This window comes from Scylla paramamosain, chromosome 15, assembly GCF_035594125.1.
Source record: "Scylla paramamosain isolate STU-SP2022 chromosome 15, ASM3559412v1, whole genome shotgun sequence".
NCBI lineage: Eukaryota > Metazoa > Arthropoda > Malacostraca > Decapoda > Portunidae > Scylla > Scylla paramamosain.
In genome coordinates this window covers 3,813,512-3,836,011 of record NC_087165.1, presented here as the reverse complement: position 1 = coordinate 3,836,011, position 22,500 = coordinate 3,813,512, and the positions used below count along the sequence as shown (strand labels likewise).

Here is a 22,500-nt window from a genome sequence, read left to right as displayed (position 1 = left end):
TCTCTCTCTCTCTCTCTCTCTCTCTCTCTCTCTCTCTCTCTCTCTCTCTCTCTCTTTTAGTTTTCTTGTATCTCGCTATTTTCTTTTTTTTTCTTTCTATGTCCTCTTCTTTCATTCCATTCTTCCCTTTTCTATTTCCCTGCCACAACATTATTCTCTCTCTCTCTCTCTCTCTCTCTCTCTCTCTCTCTCTCTCTCTCTCTCTCTCTCTCTCTCTCTCTCTCTCTCTCTCTCTCTCTCTCTCTCTCTCTCTCTCTCTCTCTCTCTCTCTCTCTCTCTCTCCTATTGACAGTTGCTACTTTCACTGCACACGCTCTCATACCGCAGTTGATAAAAGCTACAGTTGTCATTACTCGTATAACAATCACTAGTGCGAGATATTTTTTTTAGTAGCAGTAGTAGTAGTAGTAGTAGTAGTAGTAGTAGTAGTAGTAGTAGTAGTAGTTATAGTAGCAATAATAATAATAGTGATAATAATAATAATAATAATAATAATAATAATAATAATAATAATAATAATAATAATAATAATAGCAACAATAATAACAACAATAACAATCAACAGAACCTTTAGTAGCACGGACTAATAGTAATGAAGAGTAACGGCCGCTGAAGGGTGATGGTACAGTCATTACCACCACCATCACCACCATCACCATCATCAGCAATTCAGTCCCTCATCAGTATTACGTGCATAACCTAACAATTCCATATCACGCATCCTGTCTTTTACCATTTTAATAACGTCTCTCTCTCTCTCTCTCTCTCTCTCTCTCTCTCTCTCTCTCTCTCTCTCTCTCTCTCTCTCTCTCTCTCTCTCTCTCTCTCTCTCTCTCTCTCTCTCTCTCTCTCTCTGAAATATGCTGTTTCACCGCGTACCTCATTAACACGGGAGCTAATACCTGTCACCAAATTGTCAGGTCCAAGGAATTATGGATTGCCTTGATTAAACAAATTTCCGGTAAGTGCGAGCGTGGAGAGACAGAGAGAGAAAGAGAGAGAGAGAGAGAGAGAGAGAGAGAGAGAGAGAGAGAGAGAGAGAGAGAGAGTCAGTCAGTCAGTCTGTCTTTCAGTCAGTCAGTCACTCACTCACTCACTTAAATGTACAACGAAGTAAAATTAAGACGAATACTTGGAGCAAGAGACATAGAAAGAGGAAGAAGAAGAAGAAGAAGAGGCGGAGTAGGAACGTAAATGAACTTTCTACTACTAAATCAACAAAAACTACAAAAACTGCTCTTTTTTTTTCGTGTGTGTGTGTGTGTGTGTGTGTATGTCTTCCAATAGCTCTTTTCTTCCCGTCACTGGTCATCGACTCTTCAATTACCGGCCGTTTCGACACCGTGTTGAGCGCCGTGTGAACCAGTCGCCTCCCAGTCGCCGCCAGACAATGGCTCACTCCCTCTCGCTTCCCTCGATGACTGATGGTATAGCCTACTTCCGAGTGCAGTCATTGGTTCATTTTCTCTCTCTCTCTCTCTCTCTCTCTCTCTCTCTCTCTCTCTCTCTCTCTCTCTCTCTCTCTCTCTCTCTCTCTCTCTCTCTCTCTCTTCGCTTTACTACACTCTATAAGGCTCATTATGCATCGTCCGGGATGGATTTTATCTTCTCTAAGTGGTGTTGAGAACCTCCTACCAGTGGTCGGTGCAGGTCGGATGAGAGCCCTCGGAGGTTATAGGGGCAGGGAGGAGGAGGAGGAGCAGGAGGAGCCACGCGATGAGAGGGAGAACTGGGGAGATGGGAAGGGTTGAGAATAAGATATGTTTTTTCTCCCTTTTTTTCATTGTAGAAGGGTGATCGTGAGAGAGGCTTAAGGTACAAAAGACGTGGGTGTAAGTGAGGGAATTACGTAAGTGTTAACCAAGTGTGTGTTAAGTTGTGATCTTGTGGGAGGGAATGAGTGGATGGTGTGAAGTGGTGGTTGTTACTGGTGTGTAGTGGAGTGTGATTCGCTGTGTGTGTGTGTGTGTGTGTGTGTGTGTTTTAGGGAATGGATGTGATGGTTGGTGAATACGTGTTCTGAAAAGTTTGTGGATGTATGTATTTTTTTCTTCTTATTTATGTATTTGTTTATTGCTTATTTATTATTTTTTATGTGAGGTAAGTTGTGGCGGAGTGTGAGGCAGACTGTCTGCTTGCATCGTCCGCACCTCCAGCCGACATCCGCCTACGAGGAGGAATGCCGGTGTTACATTTATCAATCTATTGTTGTGGTCTATTAGAGCCTAACCACTTTTTATAGAAAGATAAAAATCGCCTCTTTGTTAATGGACAAGGAAACTTGAATGACATTCATTACCATCAGGCCCGAGTGCGAATCAACATCAGAGTAGCTTTTATAGTCCCGCGGCGGCCGAGGCTCATCCCGCGGCCACCCTTCACCCCGCTTTTCGCCCTTGCGTCCCAGGATGTAAAGGCGGGAGAGGAGTGCTTCCCTGCTGGTGCCGGCGGGCGGGCGTGCGCGGCGGCCGCCCCCGGGGTCCGCGCAGAGAGAGGCGGCCGCTCTTTGTGTCGCTGTCTTCACCTATTGACACCTGCAGGCCGCCCCGCTGACGGAACCTGCTCACTCTCTTAACCGCCGCCCCTCTTACCGCAGCCACAGTCTTCCACCTTCACTCCTCCCCGTGTTATCTCCACCGTCGTCAGTTCCATCTCAGCGCTGTCTTCTCCTTCACCTTTCCTGTATCTGTGCGTTCATTATTTTCTCTCGCATGTGGCCCTCACCACCTCCTCCTCCTCCTCTCCTTCCCTGTGGAACACCACCCTCCAGAAAAGGCTTGTTACTCCCCGCCATTGACAAGGGGGCGTGAAGGAGGGAGGACGGGAAGGAGGGAGGAAAGGAGAGGAGTAAGAGATCCCGCCGCCTGCCTCCCGCGGCGGTATGCCCTCCCATACGGCTCTTACGGTTCACTCTGTATTCTTTTACACCCATGTCTCTCTCTCTCTCTCTCTCTCTCTCTCTCTCTCTCTCTCTCTCTCTCTCTCTCTCTCTCTCTCTCTCTCTCTGTGTGTGTGTGTGTGTGTGTGTGTGTGTGTGTGTGTGTGTGTGTGTTGTGATGTCTTGTTTCGGTTCTCAAGTACATCAGTCACACTCAGTCTTCTATTTTTTTCTTTCTTTCTATCTCTCCCCCTCTCGCTCTTGTCAAAACGAATACTGATATTTACCATCTTAGTCTTCTATTAAAACAAGCACACACACACACACACACACACACACACACACACACACACACACACACACACACACACACACACACACACACACACACACACACACACACACACACTTACCTGTGAGAACAGTTGCTGGCGTGTCTTGCACCTTCCCCCCTATCCCACCCCACCACACCAACTTGCCACGCACACTCTGATATTTACAGGGAGGAGTGAGAAGAAGTGAGAATACTTTCGCCTTCACCATTTACGTAAAATAAACGCTCCTCCCTGACAGCATTCCTTCTCCCGCTGCATTTCATTTGATTTCCAATATAAACACTTTTACCGCTGCGTACCACCACCACCACCACCGCCACCACCGCCACCATGATCACCGTTATCTTCAACACCACCTCGGACTGTAGTATATCAGTCTAAAAATGCAGGATACCTAAAGGCTAGATTTGCTGCGGGGGGGTATAATATCACACATCAACCCATTCTATCACCTTTCTTCTTCCACAAGGGTACAATATAGATACGTATCCTATGTTACGTCGTCAAAAGGGTATATTTATGTAGTGAAGGTTAATAAGTATAGTATTATAACTTGCAATGGCAGGGTTTATAGTAGTAGTAGTAGTAGTAGTAGTAGTAGTAGTAGTAATAGTAGTAGTAGTAGTAGTAGTAGTAGTTGCTGTTGTTGTTGTTGTAGAGGGAAGGGTAACAAAAATCAGATTTAAAGGAATCAGGAGTGTTGATAACGCAGTTGTGTGTTTCCTACAAAGACATTAATATTCAGAGCAAGTAATAGCGTAATGATAGGACACATCATTTCTTTCCCACTTACTCATCATCTCAGCGTACTAGAAACAGGAAAAAAAAAAGGATAAAGATGAAGAAAAGAGGAGGGAAGGATGAGAAAAATAAAAGAAAAACAACAAGAATGAAAAGATGATGCCAAGAAACCTGTTACAGGATGAATGAAAAAAACGAAAGGAAAAAAAAAAAAACATTATTAAGTCCAGTGAATGAATGGAAGTCCTTGAGCAGTTGTATGAGCATGAGCTGAGAGGAAGAGTAAGAAAGAAATGAGGTATAAGTACACTCACCACACAGACAGGGACTGAACTGGTAGAGATTAAATGTAAACACAAGACAACCTGCAGACAACACATCACGACGTATTTCGTCTGGCAACTCAGGTAAAAAGGAAATCCTGAAAAAATAAATAAATAAATAATAATAATAATAATAATAATAATAATAATAATAATAATAATAATAATAATAATGATAATGGAGGAGACGTAGGGAGAAAATTTCAGTGAGTAGGAAAAAATTTTAATTAATACCATCAAAATGACATGATAAAGAAACACACTAAAAGAAATCGATAACAGTACCAATAATAATGATACCAAAAGTAGACATAACAGTAACGAAATTATTAAATGGAAGATGGAAATGGATAAGAATGTTTCATGCAGGGACTGCCACGTGTAAGCCTGATGGCTTCTCACAGGCTCCTTTACTTTCTTATGAAATAAATAATATTAACACCCTAGTAATTATAAAAATTGCATTGAGGAAGAGAATGTGTCATGAGACCAGGCAGTAAATAGGAGAACAACGTGAAGAGGTGCAGGTGGACAAAATAAGTGAGCCTCGTGAACCACAGAAATGTAAAGAGATGCATTGCTGGATTGCCTTGCTTTTTTTTTTTTTTTTTTTTTTATGTAGGAAGGATACTGGCCAAGGGCAACAAAAATCTAATAAAAAAAATGCCCACTGAAATGCCAGTCCCTAAAAGGGTCAAAGCAGTGGTCAAAAATTGGTGGATAAGTGTCTTGAAACCTCCCTCTTGAAGGAATTCAAGTCATAGGAAGGTGGAAATACAGAAGCAGGCAAGGAGTTCCAGAGTTTACCAGAGAAAGGGATGAATGATTGAGAATACTGGTTAACTCTTGCGTTAGAGAGGTGGACAGAATAGGAGTGAGAGAAAGAAGAAAGTCTTGTGCAGCGAGGCCGCGGAAGGAGGGGAGGCATGCAGTTAGCAAGATCAGAAGAGCAGTTAGCATGAAAATAGCGGTAGAAGACAGCAAGAGATGCAACATTGCGGCGGTGAGAGAGAGGCTGAAGACAGTCAGTTAGAGGAGAGGAGTTGATGAGACGAAAAGCTTTTGATTCCACCCTGTCTAGAACAGCAGTATGAGTGGAACCCCCCAGACATGTGAAGCATACTCCATACATGGACGGATAAGGCCCTTGTACAGAGTTAGCAGCTGGGGGGGTGAGAAAAACTGGCGGAGACGTCTCAGAACACCTAACTTCATAGAAGCCGTTTTAGCTAGAGATGAGATGTGAAGTTTCCAGTTCAGATTATAAGTAAAGGACAGACCGAGGATGTTCAGTGTAGAAGAGGGGGACAGTTGAGTGTCATTGAAGAAGAGGGGATAGTTGTCTGGAAGATTGTGTCGAGTTGATAGATGGAGGAATTGAGTTTTTGAGGCATTGAACAATACCATGTTTGCTCTGCCCCAATCAGAAATTTTAGAAAGATCAGAAGTCAGGCGTTCTGTGGCTTCCCTGCGTGATATGTTTACCTCCTGAAGGGTTGGACGTCTATGAAAAGACGTGGAAAAGTGCAGGGTGGGTATCATCATGCTGAGGTGGAAGCATTACAGCCAGTGTGCATACCATCACAAATCACAAATCATCATCACAAATACTATGAACACGTACGTGATAATGAAACAAAAAGACACCAGGTTAATAACACCAAAAATAAGACATGATCTCAATGAATAATACCAACACGCAAGGAAATTATAAGAAATGCAGTGAGGAAGACAGCAATTAGAACAGGTTAAAAGGTGCTGGTAGACAAAAACAGGCGAGCCTCGTAAAGCGCAGAGATATACTGAAATGCATTAATGGACTGCCTTGCTTCACTGTTCACTTTTGCAACTTGACCACAGTGACGAAAATTAGTGGAGTGTCTGAAACAAGCTCAAAGATATACTGAAATGCATTAATGGACTCCCTTGCTTTACTGTTCACTTTTGCAACTTGACCACAGTGACGAAAATTAGTGGAGTGTCTGAAACAAGCTCAAATATATACTGAAATCCATTAATGGACTCCCTTGCTTCACTGTTCACTTTTGCAACTTGACCACAGTGACGAAAATTAGTGGAGTGTCTGAAACCTGTCAAAGTATGCTCCTAATTCATTACTTTGTTGCGGAGCTATTTCCTCAGAAGAAACAATGTAACACGGACACTGAAACTCATAGTAGGTGGAAGCAACAAGACCAGTTTGTATACCAGATGCACTGTATTTATTAAGATACTTGCATTAAGGGTCTAGAGGTTTATGCAGGTTCGGGGCGAGGAATTATTAATCTCCTCCATTGCTTGGCTGGATGTTATTAGCGTCACCGAGGGAAATGATTCGTCGTCTCATATTAATTTGGCGTTTTATTGCAAGCTGGGCAGGGGGTGGATGGGCAGAGATTGTTTGTGTCAGCTGGTGTGTTCGTGGTGGTGGTAGATGGAGTGGTAGTAGTAGTAGTAGTGGTAGTAGTAGTAGTAGTAGTAGTAGTAGTAGTAGTAATATCAATAGTAGTAAAGGTAGGGAATACATTAAAACAACAGCAACAGCAACAGCAGCAACAACACCACCACCACTGCCACCAACGCAATACCCAACAACAACAACCATCACCACCACCACCACCACCACCACCACCACCACCACCACCACCTCCTCCAATCCCAAGCACAAAGAGGAGCAGCAGCCTTTCCAAACTCCTTTTATTTATTCTAACATGTGTTGGTGTTATATCATCGGATGTGTTTAAGCAAAATCAGTACTTAGGGCATACTTACACCTCACAGACCAGTTTACTCCTCCTCCTCCTCCTCCTCCTCCTCCTCCTCCTCCTCCTCTTATTCTAGTTCGTGATTTCCAACTTCGCTACGTTTTTTATGTTTTTAGTTTGTCTCTCTCATTTTTCTCTCTTAACCCATGCCTCTCCTCCTCCTCCTCCTCCTCCTCCTCCTCCTCCTCCTCCTCCTCCTCCTCCTCCTCCTCCTCCTCCTCCTCCTCCTCCTCCTCTTTCCTTTTGATCTTCCCTCCCATCCCACCTCTCCTTCCTTGCTGATGATTACATATGAGGCGTGAAAAATCGACAAGGAATTTGCCGACCATTTAGAGAGACTGTGTGTGTGTGTGTGTGTGTGTGTGTGTGTGTGTGTGTGTGTGTGTGTGTGTGTGTGTGTGTGTGTGTGTGTGTGTGTGTGTGTGTGTTCGTGTTGAAGAGGAATTTGTGCTTAAAGTTATCTCGGCTTCAGAGTTGGAGTGGAGGAAAGAAGGAGGAGGAGTGTGAACGGGAGAGAACAATTTAATGTCATATGGAGAGGAGGAGGAAAAAATGATAATAGAAGAGAGCGTGAAAGAAAATGTGTGCATGTGTCAGAGAGAGAGAGAGAGAGAGAGAGAGAGAGAGAGAGGAGAGAGAGAGAGAGAGGGAGAGAGAGAGAGAGAGAGAGAGAGAGTTACACAGACATGATGATAAATGAGCTGATAATATGTTAGTTAGATCGTTTAATGGTTACGGTTGTGAGGAAAAGAAAACGAAAAGAAAGGGACAAAAGCAGTAAAAGAAAAATAACAATACGAAAAATAGACGAGAGAGAGGAGAACGAACAAAAGGAAGAGGAGGAGGAAAAAAAGAAGGAGGTACAGAAGAAATAATAATCAAGCGGAAAAAGAAGAAGAAAAGAGGGGACAAAACGGACAAGGACAAATAGAAGAAACATCATTGAGAAAAAAAAAAATTGGAAAATAAAAAGAAGGAAGAGGAAAAGGAAAGACAGGAAAAATAAGCAAAGGAAAACAAGAAAACTTAAATGAAGAAAAACAAGAAAAAGGGAGATGGAAAAGGGAGAAAAGGAGGAGGAGGAGGAGGAGGAGGAGGAGGAGGAGGAGAAGATAAAGACGTTGAAGGTAACAGGCTCAAAGAATAGACGTTCCTCTCACCCTCCCTCCTCCCCTTCCCTCCTCCATGGCCTCCCCTCCCTTCCCTCCCTCCCTGCCTCCCTCCTCCTCATCAGACATGCGGGACACGCCAGGTAATTCGGGACGGTGCGTAAGTCACCTGGAACACCTGTGACGCCCTGGAAATGAAAGCAGAAAACAACAATAACACCAGTTGAGATAGAGGATTACAAGTGACGGTGGTGATGGTGGTGATGGTGGTGATGGTGATAGTAATATTAGTAGTAGTAATAATAATAGGAGGAAAAGGAGGAGGAGGAGAAGAAGAGAAGAAGAAGAAGAAGAAGAAGAAGAAGAAGAAGAAGAAGAAGAAGAAGAAGAAGAATGCACATACAAAGTAAATAGAGGATAATTATAGGAAATAATGTTCCAAGTGTGTGTGAAATAATGGCCGTGATTAAATAGCTGTCAGAGAGAGAGAGGACAGAGAGAGAGAGAGAGAGAGAGAGGAGAGAGAGAGAGAGAGAGAGAGAGAGAGAGAGAGAGAGAGAGAGAGAGAGAGAGATTGCATTATAATTTTTTAACACTCTCTCTCTCTCTCTCTCTCTCTCTCTCTCTCTCTCTCTCTCTCTCTCTCTCTCTCTCTCTCTCTCTCTCTCTCTCTCTCTCTCTCTCTCTCTCTCTCTCTCTCTCTCTCTCTCTCTCTCTCTCTCTCTCAACACTGATAGAGTTATCACACAAACCATAAACTCATCCTTCCAACTCTCTCTCTCTCTCTCCTCTCTCTCTCTCTCTCTCTCTCTCTCTCTCTCTCTCTCTCTCTCTCTCTCTCTCTCTCTCTCACTTTCGCGCTCTCTTTGAAAACCCATAAATACAGTATATTTTTCACGGACACTTTATCTCTCTCTCTCTCTCTCTCTCTCTCTCTCTCTCTCTCTCTCTCTCTCTCTCTCTCTCTCTCTCTCTCTCTCTCTCTCTCTCTCTCTCTCTCTCTCTCTCTCTCGCTGATTCTCTTTTACCGAATCAGAGAGAGAGAGAGAGAGAGAGAGAGAGAGAGAGAGAAACAAGTCTTGCTCTCTCGAACACTGCATATTTTGTCTTCATAAATTGAACAGGTAAGAGACTCCAGATGATGTTTATTCGAACGACCTCCTCCTCCTCCTCCTCCTCCTCCTCCTCCTCCTCCTCCTCCTCCTCCTCCTCCTCCTCCTCCTCCTCCTCCTCCCCGCCGTAACTTCGCGGTTGATATAGAGACATTTTCCCCACCGAAGGCTTGTGTTGTCGAGGAGTTTAGTCTTTCGCGGCGCATTTGAAGTCAGTGTTTAGCGAGAGAGAGAGAGAGAGAGAGAGAGAGAGAGAGAGAGAGAGAGAGAGAGAGAGAGACTTATAGGCCTATTTTTTACTTTTTTTCTTTTAGATGGTAGGAACACGTGTATATATATATATATATATATATATATATATATATATATATATATATATATATATATATATATATATATATATATATATATATATATATATAATGAGCAGCACACACACACACACACACACACACACACACACACACATTCTTCTCCTCCTTCTCCTCTTCCTCCTTCAGGCTTAGAAAAGAGGGACGTAGGGGGCGAGGAGCGGAGGGGGGGCACTTTCCCAGATGGCGTTCCTAAGGGTGAGAATCCCTCTCTATATCAATAAGCATTAGTCTCTGGGCGTGAATGTCGGGGTGGCGCTGTGTTGCCCCCGCGGTGATAATCAGTCTACGAGGCTGCCCAAGCGACTTCACCAGCGTCTAATTGGTAATAACAGGACAGGTTGGCAGCCCTCAAGTCCTTCCCGGTCTATAATATACTGAGGCTAACCAGAGAGAGAGAGAGAGAGAGAGAGAGAGAGAGATACATTACCTTAGAATCAGTACAGCGTTTTTCCGTTGATCTTATTGCAGTGTACTCTTATTTATTGACCTTTCAGGTTGGACTTGTCATACGCAGGTAAAGTTTTCATTCTTTTCTCATATTATTGCTTAGTTGTTTCTTACTTTCACAGGGAAGCGAGGTAAGTGCTGGTTTTCTCCTTTGCTGGTATTTAATTAAGGGTCTTTGGTAGCCAGATGATAAGAATGAACAAATAGTACAACAATGACATATTCATTTCTAGTTTATATGTATTGTGTTATTTTTTTATTTATTTTGTAATTGTTTTTTGTTTTGAAGTCTTTCTTTGGTACCTTTACCTACAAAACTCTCTGCTTCAGAAAGGCTAATGAGTATACGTACATCTTGAAAATCCTGCACTATGTCAATCATGTACGAACACTAGTGATTAATAAATGTTTCAGATGTTTCAAAGTATATGAAGAACAGAGGAATATATAATAAAGTCTTTGTGTTTTAAAACTATAACATCAGAAGGCAGAGACAGTACAAGATCGAGGGTTGACGAGTGAAGCATTAACTGATTGTCTTGTCTTGCCCTGTCTGCGCAGGTGCATCGCGCTGGTCTCCGAAGCAAGTGAGTCGAAGCACCTTTCTGTCCACACTTCTCGTAGCAACGCAGGTGAAGGTCTGTACTGTGTTGCTGACGTGCTACGCTTGGTTCCCCACTGCAGAGGAGTCAATAAATGAAAAAGAACCAAATTGATGTACTACTTTATCGGAAAATAGTGTCCGGATCGGTAAAGATTCGAACTGCAGTCTGAGGCACCACGTCATGGACAGAATCAGCCAGTCGCACCCTGGTCTCGGAGCTGGGATGACGTGCTCTGCTGCTGTTGCTGCTCCTGCTTTTGTTCCTGCTTCTGCATCCCCCGCCACCTGCCACGTATTGCAAGTTTTTTTCTTTACTTCTTTATTTCCAATCCTTGCTTTGGCTTGTTTTGAATTCCTGATTAGTTTTGTTAATTCTGTTCACTTTATTATACATTTTGTTAGCGGCGAGCAGGTTTTGAGAGCGAATACCGGTGATTGTCTCGCCTCCCACTTACCAGTTTTTTTTTTTTTTTTTTCCTCTTTTTTTCTTTTACGCCGCAGCAATACCCTGATGACACCGCAGCCTCCCACTCACTCACTCATCTAACCAACCCACAGTTACCCAGCGCCCCCGCCGACACACCCACCACACCCACCTCCACCTCCCTCCACCCCTTCCCCCATGGCACTTCACTCCCCTATTCCCTTCCTCTCCTTACCACCACCACTACCAGCTGTCACCACCACTTTCCCTCCCCCAATACCTATTCCTCCACCCCCCAAGTCACCTCCCCTTCTTCCCCTCCACATCTTCACCCCCTCCCACTACCTCCCTCCAGCTCTAGAACGCCACTTTGCTTCAACCACTCATCCACCTCCTTCCACCTCAATCCATCCTATCCATCGCCGCCATTACCCTCCACCACCATCACCACCACCATCCCCCATCACTCCTAACTATCAACCTCTACAATGTTCTGGTTAATATTAAGAAGAACGCGCGGGTCCTATTTCCTTTTTTTTTTTTTTTTTTTCGGCCCCTACCCTCTACAGTGTTGGGGACCTGGTGGGGAAAGTAGGGTTTTCGGCTGGGGAAAGCTGAAATAGTCAAATGCCGCCTCTCACCACCAAAAATAAATAGGGATCTGCCCACTACTGTTGCTGTTCTTGTTGGTGGCCGCCATGTTCTTGCTCTTGCTGCTAACCTAACTAAACCGGTAAAAATGAAATAGAGCCATAGCAGCAGTAGTGCAGCTCCCTATTTATTTTTTTTTTATGGTAAGAGGTGGTATTTGGCTCTGTTTTAGCTCTCCCCATCCAAAAACCCCGCTTTCCAACCAAGTCCCCAACATTGTAGAGGGAAGGAACCGAAAAATAGAAAATATGGCCGCGCGACTCCTGTTAATATTTACCAATTGTCTTTACAGCTTCATACGCATTATTTCCCCCTCATGCCATCATCAGTATTATCAAAGGCTTCATTTTCAGCACTACATTGCACCACACGACCACCGCAACTTTTACCAGTTACTTACCCCACCCTCCCTCCCCTCCCCACGTCCGGTAACGAGTCGCAAGCATGCTGAATTTTAACAAGCATTCCAGTGTCCAGTGGGATGGGATGCACTTCACCTCGAGTTCGTGTCACGCATATTAAGGAAACCAGGTAAGTGTTAATGTGTGAAGGGAGTTTGCCAGTTGTGTGGATAATTCTGAGAGCAAACTTTAGGTATGATTGCAAGGAGGTTTGTAATGGTGAGGTTAGGGTAATTACTTTTTAGGAGGGGCGGTGTGTGGGAGATTACATGAGACTTGGTTTGTGGCTTACTGTGGGAGAGGGGCGAGGTGCGGATGCAAGGTGAATTGTGTGGTTTGTGCAGTGTCAGGGTGTTGATCATCAGTCGTTTCTGCTGACACTGTTGCCGTCTCTAACAATCCGATGAGACAAGGGGGATGTTACAGAAATAACCTTACACTTCTAATTTTGAGGCAATAACTATTTATTTCTGGGCAAAATATTTTTTAATCGTTATCTATTTATTCAATGAGATGATCAGTAGTGAAATTAAAGAACTGAGTTAAGAAATGTAACCTAACCTAACCTGACCTTCAGGTGAAAACGCTAATGTTTTAATATTATCTGATGAGAGGAATTTCTTGGCTTTCAGAGTAATTGGAGTTGTAATACTTCGCACGTAACACCATAAACAACCTCCAGGCTCTTGTTGGACACTGATAACATGAATACTGGCTAATGATAGAAATGAACATTGCAAATTACATTTTTTTGTGCACATAACTCACTCCAACTGACCAAACCAAAGAAAAACTAACATCCGCATCTTCAGACTGGCTATATGCAGTTTAGTTTAAAGTGTGTGTGTGTGTGTGTGTGTACGCGCTTCAGTCCTTCCACTATCGCAGCTCCCACAAACGCATCAACACGTCCAGGTATCATCATTCCCACAGTTCCCATCTTTTCCCAATCAGCCTCACCGCAAATGAAGCAGGTTCGTATCCCGATTGGTAGTTGCTGTTCCCGCTAAGTAATGAAGCCTTGCACTGTGATTGTGAGGTGTGTGATTGTTACTCGTGGAAGGTGTGATGGTGAGAGTGACGCTTGTGAAAAGTGGAAGGTGGTGTGGTAGTGACTGAGGTGGGGGGGTGAGTGGAATCTTTGACTGCTACTGGAAATACGACGCTCGTTAACCCTTTCACTGCTCGTTAATCTTTCCCTTAATCATCCACAACTCTGAAATGAATTATTTTTTGTAACACAGTCTTCTAAATTCGTAGTTCCGTAGCTTAGCATTCACTAAATTAACTTCAGTTCTTCTTCCTTCTTTATTCATGCAAACGACTTCCTATAGTGATCTGAATGTCAATGAAAGACGATCTTAGCAGTGAAAGGGTTAAATTTAAGTGGTAATTGTAGATTTTTCATTGAGTACAAATAAATCTATGTTAAGAAAAGTTATTAAATCCTTTGCTATTGCTGTCAGTTCTTTAAAAAATGACACGTTAAACTTAACATACTGTATTTAACTTGAGAAGCCACAGCACTCGAAGGTTACAAATGGGTGTGGCAAGTTGAGAATGAATGACGTTAACAGACGACCAACTAATTATGCACATGGTTACGCCTTGACTGGTAGAGAGAGAGAGAGAGAGAGAGAGAGAGAGAGAGAGTAGCAGCAGCAGCAGCAGCAGCAGCAGCTTAGTAATGTGGTGGTGGTGGTGGTGAAGAACTGTAATTCAAGGGAAGTTACCGTTATTAGATGCAAATTGATGAGACTGGTAACGTTGTGGTGGCGTGCAGTGACCGGAGAAACTGTTGGTGACCGCATTGATGACTACGTGTGTGGGAGGGAGTGGTGGACTGGAGGTGAGTGGTGTTGAATGGAGGTCGAGTGGTGTTAAGTGGGTGAATGAGTGGTGTTAAAAATCGAGTGGTGTCGAGTTGGGGGTCGAGCGGTGTTGACTGGAGGGTCGAAAGGTGTTGAATGGGAATGACTGGTGGAGTTTTAGGTAATGGTGTTGAGTTGGAGGTCGTGGTATTAACCTAGGGGTCGAGTGGTATTAAGCTGGGGGTCAAGTGGTGTTGAGTGGGTGGATCAGAGTGGTGTTGAGTTGGGGGATCAGAGTGATGTTAAGTGGATGGATCAGAGTGGTGTTGAGTGGGTGGATCAGAGTGATGTTAAGTGGATGGATCAGAGTGGTGTTGAGTGGATGGATCAGTGGTGTTGAGTTGGGGGATCAGAGTGGTGTTGAGTGGTGGAACTGAATGGTGTTGAGTGGTGAAACTGAATGGTGTTGAGTGAGGGAATTGAGTGGTGTTGAGTGGGGGAATTGAATTGTATTGAGTTGGGGGATCGAGTGGTGTTAACTGGGAGACTGTATGGCGTTGAGTGGGAGGCTTTATGATGTAGAGTGGGATGTTGCATGGTGTTAAATGGGGAACAGTAGTGTTATATGGAATCGGGAGGGAACAGATTGGTGTTGACTTGAGAGGCGTACCATTAATGATGACCGAGTGGCATATGAGAGATGATGAGTGGTGATTACTATTTGTACTTGTGAGTGGATGGCAGTGGTTACGTCTGGGAAGGGCTGGACGAATGTGTTAGAGGAAGACTTGAAGAGGAGGAGGAGGAAGAGGAAGATGTGAGTGCGGTCCTTGTGCCTTACATTTTCCCTTTGTGTCTGCAGATTCTTCCGCCTGAGCGTCGCTGTCAAAATGAGGTCGGTCGAGGTCAAATTCGAGTCAACCTGAAATTCGAGTCGGTCAGAAATTCGGGTCAGTCTTAAATTTGGGTCACTGGGCAACACAGTCTCCTCGCGGAAAAAAAAAAAAAAAGGTAATCATATAGTACAGAGGAAGTAACTGAAACAGCATCTTCGTAAGAGGAGATAGTAGATGTGTGCACAGATGTTTCCTTAAATGAATCTGTAATATACAAAGTTAATGGTTGACGTAATTTATTTCTCTGATGCAAAGTTGTAGTTAAAGGCAGTGGATTCTATTTAATATATTATTGCAGTATGTAGGAGGATTGGAGATGAAGTGTGGAGGGATATATATATATATATATATATATATATATATATATATATATATATATATATATATATATATATATATATATATATATATATATATATATATATATATATATATATATAAGAAATGGAGAAGAAGGGTAAAGAGAGAAAGATGGGAAGAGGAAGGAGAAACGGATGAGGCTCGCAGATCGTCCGTCATTGGAGAGCCACGCGGGTTAGCGAGATGAAAGTATTGTTGTCAGAATGGGAGCGTCTGCCTGTAGGGCTTGTTGCTGATCTTGTTCAAAAAGCTGTTAATAGTATGCAAGATGTTACAAAAAAAAAAAAAAGCCCGGAGAACACGTGTATACGAGGAATAAATAAGTAGGTTACAGTGTACTCTTGGTATTGGATGTAGTGGTGATGAGTCAACGCAGAAGTGCAGTAGTTACGCTGAGGAGAAACACTTCCTCATGCATACAACGAGACACGCAGCCAAGAACATACACGGCAAAGTATTTAAATAAAGTAAATGTTTGCTTCATCACGTTCCGGGTTTATGCTCAATTTGAATAAGTACAGGTTTTTGGCTAGATTCTTTATACGAAAAACTAACCGTTGAGTAATCTTGCATTAGTACTCCAAAACCCCATCTTAATCTTCTCATTTCCGCGGGCAGGGCGTTGTTCTTCGCTGGGTTCGTCTCATAATTGCTATTCTCGGTGCCAGTTCTCGAGGTCTTAAAACCGGCGAGGTTCCTTCCTTACCATTATGCATATTCACGCGACGGTGATGATTAATTATATAATGTGCTTAACCATTATCCCCGAGGTACCTGGTGGAGTCTTGGAACCTCGGAAAGTTAAATTACATGTTGCCTTGTATATCCACTCCACTGCGGTGATCAATTATGAGGAGACTGTAAGCGATGCGCAGAGCTCATGATATTCCCTTTAGGCAGGGGAGGGTGACGCCCACCGCTGGATCAGTCATCCTCTTATTCACAAATCGATGTAAAGCGGAGTCTTGTTTTGCAGTGAGGAGTGAGTCCCTCCGCCCCGCAGGCTTGTCTGATACTCGCCGGTCGGGTTTGTGTGTGAGGCAATAATTCCTCTTTTTATTCTATTTTATTCGGCCAATAATTTCTCTTTAAATCGATTTTTTTTTTTTTTCTAACCACACAACCAAAGTTTCTAGCAGTCAGCTGCTGCTCGGTGTCCAGTAGTCTCATGGCGCCTCGTGCGTACACACAGAATCACGTAGCAACATGAAAAGCAAACACAAGTATGTGTAGGTAGAACAACAATTTAAATGTTTTCAACACATTTTTATTCTTATTCTAGGGAATAAACTGGTGGTGGCGTGCTGCCCTTTTGTAAATGCCGGGTGCTTTTAGATTCAAGTCAACAGGCCAATGTTTAGTGGTGCTTGGAGTGCAGACACACCCAAGGTTAGTGACTGTAGTCAGTGTAGCACTTGCACGCCTTGCTTACTCTTTTGTCAGCGTTGCGATCAGTAATCGTGTTGACTCATCCCTGACTGGCAAGAAAACTTGTTTGACTTCTTTAATTTTCCTCATTGTGAATGATGTCAATGGAGCTAGGTACCATAAGAATACTTTTCAACAGTGTTATCAGATAAGTCTTGTACGTTAGTAGATTTTAAGTTGACAAGAGGGGAAGCTCCCTCGTCGTAAACATGTAGCGAGTAAACAGTAAGATTCTGAGTATAGTGAGTGAGTTTAACTTTTTTTTTTCTGGTTCTGGGAAAATATCAATTGGTTTGTTTCCCTCGGCAGCAGCTTTGTTATGCAGAGGCTGACAATTGCTTGTGAAGTTAGTTTTATTCATAGATGACAAACCGCTAAATGTAACAAAGTCTTTTTTATATCGCTAATCAAGGTCCAAAGAATACATTATCAACTTTATTCAAAATTTATATAATGTTATCCTCTGCACCTGGTATCTTTTATCCTACGTACGAATAATGTGTCCGACAGTAATCTGATCACAGATCAACTGCAGACGGTATTAGTTCACCTAACCATCAATCCTCCCTCACTTACTTCCCCCCTGTGCCTCATTTAATGGGCATGAAAACCAGAAACTTGTAGTAAGAAGCTTCCTTCAGGACTCGAGGGATGAGTATGCTCTTCTGGGATCAAGGTGGCTACACTTTGTAAGGATTCTATTCTTGAATATTGATATCTGGATTACTTTCTCGTTTAAGCTAAGCAAATATTGTCCCTCCTGCCAACTCAGTCTGCCAGCAACTGCGTGTGCTTTCCTCTAATAACCTTCAATGGTAAGAAACCCTCTCTCCAGTCGCATTTAGCATGTTTCATGGAACAACAGTTAAAGGTCACCAATTACTTTACAGCACTTACAGAAACTACAACAAATCCCTAGTATCTCTTATCTCTCTCATCCCTTGTGGTGATCGGGGACCATTGAGGGTTGTTAAACCAGAGACCATGGCACGCTTATGGGGTGTATGATTCTTCTTAAAGCAATTTATCCTGTATATTATTAGTCTAGCTCCACTGATCTATATGACAAACAAAGCATGCGAGTCAAATTTTTTTTTTTTTCCAAACCAAAAAATTCTCACTGCACCATAAGTTAATCTGAACTAAATCTTAAATTTTCTAGGGTACAGTTGGAATACACCATAAGTTAATCTGAACTAAATCTTAAATTTTCTAGGGTACAGTTGGAATACAACTTTATAAAAATTCATAATTTATTTTTGCATCAATATCAGTGTCTCCAACAGAGTGGTGGTGCACGGAAGTGCGAGATTTTTCTTATGTACTGCACTTCTCTATATTGAACACTTACTTTTCTGTATTGAAAGAACCTCGCGTCGATACCGCTGAGATTTCTTGCCCGGGGCCTCTAAGTTGACCCACGGTGGCAAATCAGCCGTGTTTGTTCTCCAGTACTGATATGCAAGAAGAGAATTTTACGAAAAATAGAAATGTTTGATCGCCACACCTAGCTGGAAGTTGCAAAAAAAAAAAAAAAAGCACCAGCAACTTGCACGTAGGTCCCCTCCTGTATGTGCAGCGGTGAACTATAAGTATGTGAGCGCTACATTTACAGGGCCCTTTGTGTGCGAGTTGCTCCTTCTGAGTTTGATTTTACTTTTTTCCCCAGCTTCCAGCCAGATCAAATTCCTACCAAATTACTCTTTTATATCAAATATTGTAGAACCAACAACAACTTCATTTGCCACCGTGGGACAGCTAAGAAGCCTCGTCACGAAATCTCGCCAGTATCAACACCTACGAGGAGGTCTCAATCCCCGAAAGGTAAGCTCCGTTTCCACTAAGCACGACAGTTTCTCACTTCGCCACGGTTAAGGGTTCACAAAATAAGATTGACTTTTGACTAAAAATAGTCGAAGGCAGCAAGTTTTATTTCCTTGATTCCTGTTAGCTGTTCCGCCAGGATTAATGCCACGCATGCTCTCATTAGGCATCAGTGAATGCGAGCACTCTGTATCTACGTGTGCCAAGCAAGTAGATGCGAATCAGGCACCACATGAATCCGATGAGAGAGAGCTGCAGGCAGGGGAACGACGTGACGGCGTGCTGCAGGTTCTCTCCTCGTTGTTACCTGAACTTGCTAAAAAGTTTTAAAGTTTTATAAAATTATATTGATTACGCACAAATTATGCTCAATACTTACTCAAAACAGAAGCCAAGTTTATGAAGTGTCAAATTTTCTTGTACATCTCCAGTCAGATTTTTTTATTCAACAGTCAGTTTTTTTAATTCAAGAACTACAAAATGTGTAAACAGGACTTTTCAGGCGTGAAAAGATACGGGGATTGCCGTGTGTAGTAGGCCTGCTAGCTTCTTGCAGCTTCTGTCGGTAATCCCAATGCGTTTTCTATTCAGCTACCCTTATGTTAATGACACTAACCATACTGACTCGTCACAAAATTATGTGTGAGGTGGAGGGAGGGGGGGGATGCAGGTCTGTTAGAGAAGCTAAAAGGGACCGTCTTAAAAGACAGTTGTGAATCGCTGCCTTAAACATTAGAATAAATAATGAATTGTGTGTACTTTTTTGATCGAGCAAGAAAAACCAGAAAAAAAAAAAGCTATTCGATTTTACTATGAAGCCTGAGAGGAAAGACGACGCATCACTGCTGATGGTGCTGCAAGATGTCTTCCTCAGCTAAGTCGGTAAAGCAGATCTCGGTCTACGACTTCACATTACTTGAACGCCTCGCCAGGAGTACCACTGAGCAGCTGGCAGTAAGGCGGCGACTGGTGACATGAACACACCCGCATCCCCGCCAACCACACCGGCAAGGCGAGGCTCGGCGGGGTGTGTGGAGCGGCGACGAATCTGGAAATTCACGACATCGAAGATACCTCTTGTCCTGTATACACATTCTGCCACTTAAAAGTCCTGTACACACATTCTGCCACTTAAAATAATTTCCTAATACCTGATATGTCAGTTTTCTGTGGTGTTTTCAACCGAGAATCTAACTAACTATTGGTCCAAGCTGATCTGTGCAATACCTAATGAAGCATAGCACAGTGTACAACCATGTATTTACCAAATGTAAGAATACAAGTCAGCATTTCACTTTCCACGAAGCCCACAGTAATTAAATAAGAGTCGAGGCACGTTCCAGAATTCAAACTCAACCTTTTGATCTCCACAACCAAAGAATTACCTAGTGTTAATTCATAGTAACTATATTCGTACATACACTGCCCTTAACCTTTCTACTGCTATGCTCGTCCTTTGTCATCGTTCAGAGCACTGTTGAAAACAATGTTCGGTTTATTATTACATGTTGAACTACTTAGACTGTAGTATAAAAATTTTACTATAAAACTGTATGATTGAATTGTATAATGATATTTTTCTAATGACTATAAGCATTTTTAAAACCTGTTTAGGAAGCACACAAATACAACAACTATGGGCCCAACCAAAGGCAGAGGCCCTCGTGAGACCAGCAGCGACACACACTCATGACTTAACAACCAGCAGGACGTGACCACTAACACCACCTTCCCTAATCACTTCCAGCACCTCTAACCCTAACACTCCCAGACCCTGCCGAGCTCACGCCCATATGTACACACCTGCTTCCCAGAGACCGGACCTGTCACGCCCTACCAAAATACTTACAGATACTTACAGGGCGTAGCAGAAGGATCTCCCAACGAGCTACCTGACGAAGGAAAAACACCACACGTCCTCACGCGCTTCTCGTCGTCCCTCGTCACCGGCAACTGGTCTCCTCCTCCTCTTCTGCCGCAGTACACTCGACGCATGCGCACCACTCGCACCCATTCCCAGCTAACGACCTCACTGATGACCATCAACCCTGTAATAACCGCACTTGTTAAGACTGAAAGAAATGTTATGAAGCGAGAAAATTTATATAGATGGAATGGGCATGGAGAAGGATGAGGTTTATGCCGTAAAAGCAAATTTATGAAATATAAAGGAGGAGGAAGATGACTAGAAGTTTGCGTCAGTGTGTGGTGAGAGTAAAGTGAGAGAGGAGCGCGGTGTGTGATGAGAAATGTAATGAGGTGGGGCGGTGATGACCTCTTGTCTTGCTCTTTAACGTCATCACCATTTTTCTTTATTTTCCTTCCATTCCTTCCTCCTCTCCTCCCTCTCCCTCTTCCTCTTTTTCATTTCCCCCTCCTCGTCCGTCTAATATACATACAATAATAAGTTTCAGATATCCAATACAGTGCCAACTTTGATAAGAAAGCAGTAACACTTGATAATCACCGCGTGCAGGAGGGGCAGACACACACTTACCTCGCCTCAACTTTCAGAGTGAACGAAGCGAGCTAAGATTTAACGAGTCATTGAACAGGCTTCCCTTCCTTGCCCTCCCTCCCTCTCCCCCCTCGCTTCCTTCTGCCTCCATCCCCTTCCCTTCCCTTCCTTACTCTCTTCCTTCTCCCTCCTTCATCTCGCTTCCTTCTTTATCTCGCTTCTCTCTCTCTCTCTCTCTCTCTCTCTCTCTCTCTCTCTCTCTCTCTCTCTCTCTCTCTCTCTCTCTCTCTCTCTCTTTTCTACCTCCATCCACTCCTTCCCTTCCCTTCCTTGCTCTCTTACTTCTCCCTCCTTTCTCCTCTCGCTTCCTCCTTTCCTCCCTCTTTGCCTAACAAATCTCGGGCATCGAACCGTGGCGGCAGAAATTATCTCCCCTGACCAGCCGCCAACACCGAGTCTCCGAGTGTTTAATTGTTCCCCCCACGGTGAGAATAAGTGCTCGAAATGTGTACCTGGCGCCCACAACTTACTTTTCTTTCCCTCTCCCTCCCTCTCCCTCAGTCCCTCTCCCTCTCCTCTCTCTTGTGAATTCACTCTTGATTCTTCTCTTCTCTCTTCTCTTCTCTTCGCTCCTCTCCTTCATCTTATTATTATTTGTTTATTTCTCCTGACGTGGATACATTGGGTTTTCTCTTCTCCACAATCTTCTCGCTACAACAAACTGTCGTGATATGTATGAAGTCTCAGTGTAAATGCTCATCTGGTGGGTGTGTGTGTGTGTGTGTGTGTGTTACTTAGCTTTAGTATTATTATCCTCCCTGAAAAAAAAAAAGTTTAAAAAAAAAACGCTGTAGTTTTATCTGGAATATTAACAGGTGTGTGCTTTAATTTGGTGTTTATTTCTTTATTATTCGTGTATTTTGCAGTATGTAATTTGTCATTTTGTCAATAAACAGTAAATTAATTAACTGTGTGTGTGTGTGTGTGTGTGTGTGTGTGTGTGTGTGTGTGTGTGTGTGTGTGTGTGTGTGTGTTCTATCCGCCATGCCTCTCCCTTCCTCTTCCCTCTGTTTGCCCCATACACTCATACAATCCCATAAGGTCCCATAGAATCCCATTAACGTAACCTCCTCCCTCTCCCTCTCTCTCTCTCTCTTTCCACCCATTTCCTGAAGCATATAATAAAACCACATTAATTCAGTAGTTCATTTTTTCTTCTCTCCTCCTTCCCTTAAGCGAACCACGGACCATTCATTCTTTCCCCGTTAAATACTACCATTAAACTAGTCATTATCTCCACTTTGACAGCTGTTTTTAATGACTTCACTATACACTTTCATTTCTTAAACCTATTTATTTGCCTCGTATCTCCAAGCCTCATGATCGCTCGCCACAAAAGTCTATACTCCCAGCCACACTTGCTAATGTCTTACTTTTTCCCCTTCATTTCCTCGACGATAATCAAGCTCAGGTGCCCAACGGAGAATATCGCCTTAACTCGACTGGTACTGTAAAGGGCGAGGCGGGCAGACAATCACACTATTTCTGCGCACTGAAGT

The 22,500-nt window shown here is 43.2% G+C and overlaps 2 protein-coding genes across 4 annotated transcripts in view; one reads left to right on the top strand and one right to left on the bottom strand.

Moving 5' to 3' along the window:
- LOC135107289 (uncharacterized) overlaps nucleotides 1–15,195 on the top strand; it is a 322,315-nt gene extending 307,120 nt beyond the window's left edge. For both annotated transcript variants that reach the window (XR_010271687.1, XR_010271686.1), the window contains 2 exons: nucleotides 10,646–12,294; nucleotides 14,838–15,195. The gene's annotated coding sequence lies outside the window, so the exon portion shown is untranslated. The remainder of the gene's footprint in view (nucleotides 1–10,645; nucleotides 12,295–14,837) is intronic.
- A 2,699-nt stretch (nucleotides 15,196–17,894) lies between these two features.
- Nucleotides 17,895–22,500, bottom strand: part of LOC135107286 (uncharacterized) — a 25,273-nt gene continuing 20,667 nt past the window's right edge. The window contains exons 3-4 of one of the 2 annotated variants that reach the window (XM_064016958.1): nucleotides 20,333–20,531; nucleotides 17,895–19,531 (exon numbers count right to left, since the gene is read on the bottom strand). In XM_064016958.1, the coding sequence (XP_063873028.1) occupies nucleotides 19,396–19,531; nucleotides 20,333–20,531 (335 nt within the window). In that variant the 3' untranslated portion in view covers nucleotides 17,895–19,395. The remainder of the gene's footprint in view (nucleotides 19,532–20,332; nucleotides 20,532–22,500) is intronic. The other variant, XM_064016957.1, reaches the window with a different exon arrangement.